This window comes from Hordeum vulgare, chromosome 1H, assembly GCF_904849725.1.
Source record: "Hordeum vulgare subsp. vulgare chromosome 1H, MorexV3_pseudomolecules_assembly, whole genome shotgun sequence".
In the NCBI taxonomy this organism is placed as follows: domain Eukaryota; kingdom Viridiplantae; phylum Streptophyta; class Magnoliopsida; order Poales; family Poaceae; genus Hordeum; species Hordeum vulgare.
In genome coordinates this window covers 277994629-278005168 of record NC_058518.1, presented here as the reverse complement: position 1 = coordinate 278005168, position 10540 = coordinate 277994629, and the positions used below count along the sequence as shown (strand labels likewise).

At 39.7% G+C, this 10540-nt stretch overlaps 1 protein-coding gene across 4 annotated transcripts; it reads right to left on the bottom strand.

The window, feature by feature from the left end:
* Positions 1 to 1013: 1013 nt before the first annotated feature.
* Positions 1014 to 2968, bottom strand: LOC123409592 (cyclin-H1-1-like). Of its 4 annotated transcripts, none has more exons than XR_006612870.1 (6): positions 2445 to 2968; positions 2248 to 2298; positions 2082 to 2151; positions 1741 to 1859; positions 1382 to 1573; positions 1014 to 1054 (listed from the first exon to the last, which is right to left on the bottom strand). XR_006612870.1 is itself a non-coding variant. In XM_045102461.1 (5 exons), exons 1-5 carry the CDS (start codon positions 2502 to 2504, stop codon positions 1544 to 1546), a joined length of 330 nt encoding a protein of 109 aa, XP_044958396.1. In that variant the 5' UTR covers positions 2505 to 2968; the 3' UTR covers positions 1226 to 1543. The 4 variants fall into 4 exon arrangements, 2 of the variants coding, with proteins under 2 accessions (XP_044958396.1, XP_044958387.1); XR_006612869.1 differs by having other exon boundaries at positions 2076 to 2151; positions 2445 to 2964; XM_045102461.1 differs by lacking the exon at positions 1014 to 1054 and having other exon boundaries at positions 1226 to 1573.
* Positions 2969 to 10540: the final 7572 nt, after the last annotated feature.

Genomic DNA, 10540 nt, shown 5'->3' with positions numbered 1-10540 from the left:
GGAGAAGACGGCAGTCACGAGCTGTGTGCTTGGTGGGGATGGTCTCCCCCTCCTTGTCCTTGCGAGAAAGAATCAGACATGCGTGGTAAAAAGGGTGCTCTTGGACTCGGCCTTCTTTTTGCTAGCCTAGTCCTTTTTCTTCTTGGATTTATTTTGGCTCTACCCTGGGACAACAACTACTTCGGCTTTGCCCGATTGGTCTCCTTTTCGCTTCTCACTACCAGAAATATGCTAATACATGATGTTATATTTTCGTCGCAACATCGTCACGGTTTTTAATTTACGAGGATCTTATGATGAAAAACCAAGCGTCGAAAATGAAGCGTGATAAATTGACTGCAACGACGTTTTGATCGAAATCGTCGTAACTTTTACGATGATTCCTGGATCATCATAACCTTTACGATGATCCTAAATCATCATTGGCAATCTAACCTAGTCCTATGTGGCAAAATACCGACGAAACCAAAACGTCATGGTTGAAATCAGCCCAACCCATTTCAATTGATCACATGGGCTGGTTTTATTTTTTTGGACTTCTTTTTGGGCCTTAGCCTATTTACACCCACTTCTAATATTTTTCTTGATTTTTTTTGTATCATTATAATTTGGACCCTGGCGTTTTAGTGCCCAAATACATTTGGTCCAATTTTAGTTTTGGCCTTTTTCATTTTTGAATTCAGCAACTTTTTGTTTCAGAACTTGGTTTCATTTCTATTTGTTGGGGCTTTTCAACCCAATTATTTGTCCAATATTAAATCCAACACTATTTCATATTCAAATCAAAAAAATCCAAGTAGAATTAAAATCATCCATCATATAACATCACATAATACATCTCCTAGGTTTACATAACACAATAACTCATCTTATGAATACATTTTCTTACACAGGAATATAGCAAGAACGGACAGAATTGCACAATAGAACAATGGCACATCTGCTAACAATGGAGTTCATTCCACTCTCCTATGAGACATAGGTTCAGAAATTTTTATGTTGTGTTGATTTGAATGTCCCAAGTAGGCATCATCGACATCTTCTCACCACTTTCCTAGCAACAGAAAAAGAGACAAAACAAAAAACATTAGACCATGATATTAGACCAGAACAGATATCAGTAACTTCAAATCACAAAATATATCCATTATACTGGATGTCAGAGTTGTATAAAAGCTACTAGTTATAAAAAACATTTTATGTATGAGTATGAACTTGAATTTAATTTTATAGATCCACCTACAATATATAGAAAAATATCAGCCAGTTGAGAAAATATGCTAACTTGTATGAATAAGCATCACAGATAAACGAGAGTTGATTCCTTTATAGCTATTCAATATCAGGCATGAAGAGGATATTAGTTGAAATAATTTTCTACCAGTTGAAGATTCCAATAAAATAGGTGTCCAGAAAAGGTTTAAACGGATCTTGAATAGCTGATCCATTTGATTCTCTTTTCCTTGATGAACTTCCCATGATACCAGCAGAACCTCTGTTGGGGAGAGAGGGGGAATCAAAAAGATCTGCAATGTCTGGTAGGTCAAAGGATGGCGCGGGCAGGGAGACATTCCTATACAGCAAAAACACAGAATATTAGCTTAAAAACTCAGATAACATGGCCAAACCCGCAAAGAGAGGCCAATGAAATATATGCAAGTCAATAATATGAGATACAACAAGGAGATAGAGATACATGTAAGCAAATGCACATGACATCTTGGAAGAGGAATGCTTTACCTGAATTTTGTGGGGGAATTTGAATGCTCTGCACACTTCCTGAATCTTTTGCTCGTAAAATATCAGCATCACTTGCTCCTCTTTGCAGGATAGAGGCTTCACACTAGAGCTCCCAAGAACTGAATCCAAAACAGTGGTTTAATAACACTATAACACATCTAAATATGACTAGTCCAACAAATGCTGTAAAAACTTGCGATGAATATTGGCCAACATGGAAAACAAGCACAACTATGAAAGAACAAAACTCTGAAGCGAAATTAGCACGTTGACACTGATGCTCATGGCTACTCATATAAACATATAGGCAGCAGAAACCATCAAATGGGGAGTACCTATACCATCAGGCACAGGTTCTGGGTTCGATATCGAGCCATCAACAGGGTTGACCTTCAATCTTGTCGTCCCATACTTCACAAAGAAACAAAGGGAACAAAAACAATGAGCAACCACTATGTATGTAAGCTAAACAAGTGAAGGAATGTAATGGCGTAGGGAGAACCCAACCTGGGCGAGTATCTCCGTGGAACGCTGGTTCGCCGTTGTCCACTTATCCACCTGCAAACAAAGAAGAATCACCAGCATCAGCATGCCATTACCATGTGATGTCCAGAGCATGCTATAGGCTTATCCGTCCCAAGCCAAAGCAAACCCTCGGCACAGAGCAGTGAAGAAGAGAGAATGGATCGGAGAGGGAGCACTACCAGGTCCTGCGTCTGGAAGATCCACCGCTCCCGGTGGGTGGAGGTCTGGATATCTGACATCTTGACATTCCTCCCTCCGCTGCCGGCGGCTGAATCGAGTCCCTCTCCCCCTGCTGGTGAACACTGCGAGCGAGATGCCCACCGCCTGATGCAAGCGGGTGTGGAGGGGATGCCACAATACTATGGCGTCCTCTAGGGAGGGGCGCGGCGACGGGCGACGGCGGTCCGGCCATCAAAGGGGTTTCGGGTGGCACCGGTTGGGGAACACAGCCCCTCTTGGTCTGGTTTTATGGACACAAAGAGAGAGACCGAGTGGTGAGGGCCTGACCGGCCCGGACATGGCGAGGAACACGAAGAGCAGGACGAGGAGGGTGTGAGGGAGGCCATGGGTAAGAGGAGGAGGATGACGGCGAGCTCCTCAGAAGGGAGGTGACGGCACGGATCTGGAAGGGAGGTGGCGGCGCGGATCTGGAAGGGGGGAGGGGTTTGTGGGGAGTGAGACTGCGAGAGCGAGGAGTTGGGTTGACCATGCACTGCTAGCTAACCGGTGGGCCGGGCTGGGATCTGTGGTGGGTGTGGGGCGTGGATCCATACCTAGCTAAATGGGTCGTGCTAGTCGGGCCGACCCGTCAACCTGTAGGCCAGGCACGACACGGTCCTGGCCCGGCACGACTTAAACGGGTCGTGCGAGGCACGCGGCACGCCTCGGGCCGTGCCTGGGCCTGGAGGCTGGACACGTGGTCCGGCACAACACGGCATGTTTATTTTTTTTACATATTTTATATATTCTTTATATATATATATATATATATACATAATATATGGCCCAATAGGCCTAAAAGTAAGCCCATGGGGCTAAAATTATACGGCCTAGCGTGCTAATCGGGCCAACAGGCCGGCCCGTTTAGTAACTGTGTCGTGCTTGGGCCTGGAGGCGCAGCCCACGGGCTTGCACGACATGGCCCGATTACTAAATGTGTCGTGCCGTGTCGGGCTGTGTAGTGCCGTGCCGGGCCGGCCCGTTTGGCCAGGTATGCGTGGATCTGTCCACCACGTCATCGATACACGACAGTTCTATTCCATCCAATAGAAAAGCTTCAAATAATTTGTGTTTCTTTAGACTATCACTTTTGTCAAAATAAACATGATAAAAATTAGTAAATTTTTTCACAAATTTTCCACGCCTTCTAGAGACTATAAACCAATATCACACCAAATTACATAAACATAAGAGCTTGTTTACATTTTCACATAATATGAATGGTCATACCCGCCATTTTGACCGCATTCTGAAATGGCCATTAAAAATTCAAAAAAATCAAAAAAAAGGAAAACCTTCGCATTGTTTCATTATATGTGACAAAGTTATCAGGTAAAATAATAAGCTTGTAATATGACGATTATTTTTAAAAAGTGTTCGTAGACATGAGCTATCATGTGTGAAGATTCATGGCTTCAAGTCAAATTATCAATTTTATGGTCACATTCATGACATAGTTTGTTCAAATGATCTCATATTGTGTAGAAGGGTGCGTATTGGAATGGCAATCAATGTTGCCTAAGGAAGTTTTGATTTTCTTTGAACGGAAAATTCATTTTTCCATTTTTTGAGTACCCAAAATGAGTTTTTTGTGAAGGACCTACCATATATTTGTTGCAAAATTGGACCAACCCAATTTTCTAAAATACCAGGCCAAATTTATTGGACAATTCACCAAATGGTTGGGTGTGAAAAGCTTTTATCCACCTCTCATGAAAAAGACAAATGCTCGTCGAATCAGGTGGAAGCGGGTCAAAATTGAACTGTAACTGGATTATAGTTTTCTCTTTATTTTTACAAAAAATCATTTCTAGGTACACAATTATCTATTTCATCGGAGAAAGACAATTTTTTTCCAAGATTCAACCACTAGCAAGGAACGGTCATACCCACCTTCTTTACCGCATTTGGAAATCGACATGAAAAATTGAAAACAAAATGAAAAAATTTGAAAACCTTTGCATTGTTTCATTATATGTGCCAAAATTACCAGAAAAAATAATAAACTTCTAATACGACAATTATTTTTAAAAAGTTTTCTTAGAAATGAGCTACCATGTGTGAAGATTCATGGCTTTCAAGCCAAATGATCAATCTTATGGCCACATTCATTGCATAGTTTGTCCAAATGATCTCGTATTGTGCACAAGGATGCGTATTGGAATGTCAAACAATGTTGCCTAAGAAAGTTTTCATTTTCTTTGGATGGAAAATTCATTTTCCATTTTTTGAGTACCCAAAATGAGTTTTGTTGTGAAGGACCTACCATATATTAGTTGCAAAATTGGACCAAATCATTTTTATAACATACAAGGACATATTTAATGTACAATTGACCAAATGGTTGGGTGTTAAAGGCTTTTATCGACCTCTTGTGAAAATAGACAAATTTTCGTTGAATAAGATGGAAGCGGGTCAAATTTGAACTGCAGCTACATTATAGTTTGCTTTTTATTTTTTCCAAAAATTATTTCTAGGTACACAAGTATATATTTAATCAGAGAAACACCAAAATATTTCCAAGATTCAACCGCTAGGTAGGAACGGTCATACCGGCTGTTTTGACCACATTTTGAAATGGCCATGTAAAATTCAAAAAAAAATCAAAAAATGGAAAACCATTGCATTATGTCATTATATGTGACAAAGTTACCAGAAACAATAATAAACTTGTAATACGATAATTATTTTTAAAAAATGTTCTTAAAAATGAGCTATCATGTGTGAAGATTCATGGCGTTCAAGCCAAATGATCGATCTTTTGGCCACATTCATGACATAGTTTGTTGAAATGATATAATATTATTCATAAGGGTGCATACTGGAATGGAAAACAATTTTGATTAAGAAAGTTTTCATTTTCTTTGTATGTAAAAATTATTTTCCATTTTTCAAGTGCCCAAAATGATTTTTTTGTGAAGGACCTACCATATATTTCTTTCAAAATTGGACCAAATCATTTTTATAAAATACTAGGCCATATTTAATGTACAATTGACAAAATTGTTGGGTGTTAACCACCTTTCGTGAAAAGACAAATTTATGTCGATTCAGATGGAAGCAGGTTAAATTTGAACTGGAGCTGCATTACAGTTTGCTCTTTATTTTTCTGAAAAATCATTTATAGGTACATAAGTATCTATTTAATTAGAAATACATGGTGTGGTGGCTTGACGTCAAGGTTTGGATGGTGGTCGAGGGCCCCAACTCCATAGCGCGTGAACTTGCATGCGAGCCGCATGGTCACCGCCTGACCGTTGCGTTGTCATGCGTACTGGGTGGAATAGGCATGTCTGGTGGATTGGAAAATCCCTCGGTAGGTGTTAGGAAGAAGAATACAATAGAAGAATCTCACGAGGAGACAATGGGCCTAAATTTTGGCCGAGAATGATCATCTACTAAGGAGACTCTCGTGGCAAATTTTTAGCTCAAATGGATGAACCTAGGTGGCAATTTCTTTGCAAAGTAACACATTATACGAAAATATGGATGTTGAAGCTCGGATCAAATCAATGAATGGATTGAGCTGAAATTTGGTGTATGATGTTAATTTGGGCATATGAAGGCACTGTAAAAAAAATTATACCATTTGGACATGCCAAAGTGACACCTCCTCACAATGTGCCAATCTGGACAAAAAATGGTAATTGGAACTGGGCTCACATAGATGATTGTATTGAGATGAAATTTGGAGGAGGATGATAATTTGGACACATTAAGACACTGTAAAAATTTCATAAAATTTGGATAAACAAAATTGTACTTCCTTCACAATGCTCTCTACTGAACAAAATATTGGGAAAAATATTGAGGGAAATTAGCTGAATTAAATGAGATAAAATTTGGTGGAGTGAGGTTATATGGTTAGTTTTATTCCGTGGTAATTTTTCATCAACTCTAAAGCACTATAAAATGTAGTTGCTTCACAAACTGAAAATATTACCAGAAACAAAGATTGGATGATGAGCTCACATGGACTGTTAGATGGGGCTAAAATTTTGTGGAGAGCTATGTTTTGGGCACATAGAAGATGTGGAAAAAATTCAACTCATCACGATATTCCTATCTAGTACTTCCTTCACAATGTTGTTAGCTGAACACAAACTTTGGAAATTTGTTGAGAAAGATTTACTAGGAAATGGTAACGAAAGTTTTCATGAGGCAATTATTTGGATAGGAAAGAGTGTCCAAAAAATATGAGGGTAATAAAAGAAATAGAAATAGCACTTACTTCACAAAGTACTATTCTGAACAGAATAGGAAAATGAATATTCCTGAATTATTTTTGAACTATGGAAGGAAGGGTTTTCACATATCTGAGGAATATATGATCAAAAGTATTTATGAGAATTTTTCGAGAATTTTTGGAATGACAGAATAGTAGGTTGCTTCACAAACTAGGATGAGGTGGGATAGAATGGACCCACGAGTGACATGTCAACATAGTTAGAACATGTTACGACATTTTTATAATCGTTGTAAAAGTTATGACGTTCTCATCTTATGCGGTTACGACGTTTTTGACTCACGAAGTGAGAAAGGCACTTTTGATATCCATTTGGTAAAGAGTTATATCATGGTGATTGGCATACGCTAGAAGAATACGAATGGCTTCAAGTCTAGCAACAGGAGCATAAGTCTCACCATAGTCCATACTTTCAACTTGCGTGTATCCTTGGGCTACGGGACGTGCTTTGTTGCATACAACTTGTCCATCTTTATCTTGCTTGTTCTGAATCACCCATCTTGTACCAACGATATTCTGCTCGCCTTCAGGTTTTTCAACAAGTGTTCATAGTTGGTTCCTCTCGAAGTTGTGCAGCTCTTCGTGCATAGCGTTCACCCAATTTGGATCTTGAAGAGCTCCTTCTACCTTCAAGGGTTTAATACTAGAGATGAAAGAATAATGCTAACACAAGTTAGCTAAACGAGATTTGGAGCGAGTGATTCTCCATTTTTTATGTCACCGTAGATTTGTTTCAATAGATGGTTTCTGTCCACCCTTGCTCTAATTATTGACAACTTCTTCTTGTTGGATGGAGGAGCTTCTTCTTCATCATCTTCATCATCTTGAGTGTTGTCGTTGATGTCATCATCTCCTTGGGGTGGTGGTGAGGAAGGTTGAGTTGGATCATCACGATGTACTTCTTCCTATTCTTCATCATGTTGTGTACCTCTTGTGGATGCTTCCATGTCATTTTGCGGTTCGCCTTGACGCGAAGTGGGAGCTTCCACTTGAGTTGATGAAGTGATTTTCTTCAGCTCCATGGGACGAATCTTGCCAATGGACAAGTCTTTTATAGCTTCCGAAGGTTCCTTATCTCCTACATGAATTGGAAATTGTTCGACTTGTGAACCGTTAGTCTCATCAAGCTTCACATCTACATTCTCTTCAACTTTTCGGGTGAAGATGTTGTATACACGGTAAGCGTGAGAGTTTGATTCGTAACCAAGAAAGAAACCTTTCATAAGATTTAGGTGCAAATTTAGACTGACGATGCTTATCAAGAATATAGCACTTAGAGCCGAACACACGAAAGTATCCAACTTGGGTTTTTTTACCAGTGAGTAGCTCTTATGCCATTTTACCGAGAAGCTTGTGCAGATAGAGTCAGTTTATGTCATGGCAAGCTATTTCCACGACTTCTGCCCAAAATTGTCTTGGAGTCTTGTATTCGTCAAGCATCATTCTCGCCATCTCTATGAGCATCCGGTTCTTCCTCTCAACAACTCCATTTTGTTGAGGTGTGTACGCCGCCAATAACTCATGTAAGAAAGATTCTTCATCAAGAAAAGTATCCACAATAGTGTTCTTGAACTCTGTTACCTTCTTGATCTTCACTTCAATCTGGTTTTGAGATTTCCGAGCAAAGTTCTTGAAGATCATTTGTACATGCGACTTATCATTGAGAAAGAATACCCACGTAAATCTAGAAAAATCATCAACAATGACTAAACCATAAGAATTTCCACCAAGGCTCTTCTAAGCATTGGGACCAAAGAGATCCATGTGAAGTAGCTCGAGGGGTCTTCTTGTGGTCATGATGTTTTTCGCGGGATGACTTCCACCAACTTGCTTTCCTGCTTGACAAGCACTACAAAGTCTATCTTTGTCAAAGATAACATCTTTAACACCAAGAATATGATCACCTTTGATTAGTTTGTCAAGATTACGCATACCAACATGTCCAAGCTTTCTATGCCATAACCAACCTTTACAAGATTTTGTGATAAGACATGTACGGGGTTTGGATATCTTAGAGAAATCAACAATGTATAGATCACCTCTATGGAAACTAGTAAAGATGATGTTATGATTGTCGCTACGAAACACTCGGGATTCAACTTTCGTAAATAGCACATCGAAACCAAGGTCTGCTAGTCTAGATACGGAAAGAAGATTGTAGCCAAGGGATACAACAAGCATGCCATTCTGAATGGAACTGTCATGATATACGACCACCTTACCAACACCAAGTACCTTACCATCGGAGTTGTCTCCACAAGTCACATACTTACGAGGTCCACGGTTTGGTGTAATCTCATGGAACATGTGGTCATGTGATTGGTGCATCCACTGTCGAGAACCCACTCCTTACCAACGGCCATCTACTCTTTAAGTTTAGCCATAAGATTAAGTTTCCTCATGGTCTTCTCATACTCGATGTCAAACTCTTCATATTGATTGTAGTATCCATGCTCCACATTGTCATCATCGGATGAAGTTCCCTCACCATAAGAAACAAGAATTTCATCAGAAATTTGACTATGACAATGTTCATGTTTATGCATTCGAATGGCTTCAACAATGATATTGTTAATAGTAATGACATCTCCTTTAGCACGCATGAGGCCATGAAGCTCAAATAGGCATTTATCGAAGTTAGGGTCGGTTGGCTTCATTTTGTGAAAAGAAATGCATTTGTGGACAATGTTTCCAAGGAATAATTTGGATATATTCTCTCTAATTATTTCCACAAGGTATGAGCATACACAACGTCTTGCAATTGATTAAGCACATTTCTTGGTAAACCTCTAATGATTAGATTGACAGTGTTAAGGGTACCAAGCATAATAACTTCATCATCATGAGAAGGATGTATGGGATCAATGGGAGGCACATAGGGATATTCAAAATACTTGCACAAATGGAACTCATCAAATATAACAAGAATTTCATCTTTCCATTCTCTAAAGTACTCCCCATCAAGAATAGGCACTCTACAACTAAAAATCTAGGAATTAGTCACATTCAACTTCCTCCAATGGCAGATAAACCAAGGTTTTGGAGACCTTGCTCTTATACCAATTGAGGTATCAATAGAAGATGTGTCTACAGGGGGGTGAATAGACTACTTGTCAAGATAAAATTTCTAGCCTAACCCAAATTCTAGGAGGGCTGAAATTCAGCAGTTCTAACAAGTCTAAAGCACCCTACACATGCTAGTCAACATATATGGCATCGGAAAAGTAAAGACTTTGCACATGTAAAGGAGTAGAGGTTAGGAAGATCAAACACATGAGGTTGACATGGCGATTTTTGGCATGGTTCCGATAGGTGACACTATTGTACGTTGATGTTAGTGGATACTTCAACCCATGGAGGGTAACGGTTGCGAGAGTCCACGGAGGGTCCACAAAGAAGCGGCCTTGTCTATTCCACCATGGCTTCCGTCCATGGAGGACTAGTCTTACTCATGGTAGATCTTCACAATGTAGGCGATTTACTTGCCCTTACAAACATCCTGGTTCAACTCCACAACACGGAGTAGGAGGCTTCCAAGCGACACCTAACCAATCTAGGAGTCACCACCCTCCAAAAGGTAATAGATGTGGTAGATCGATGAACTCCTTCCTCTTCTGCTTGTAAAGATAGTCTCGTCAACACAAATCACTCTCTCACAGAATATGCATGGGTAGAACACGTTGATTTGGTGGGAAGCAATTTGTGGAGGCTAGAGATAAAGTTTCAAATGACTTGAGTGGAATATTTTGGTCTCAACACATGAGTAGGTGGTTCTCTCTCAGAAAATGGATCTGGCAATGAAGAGTGTGT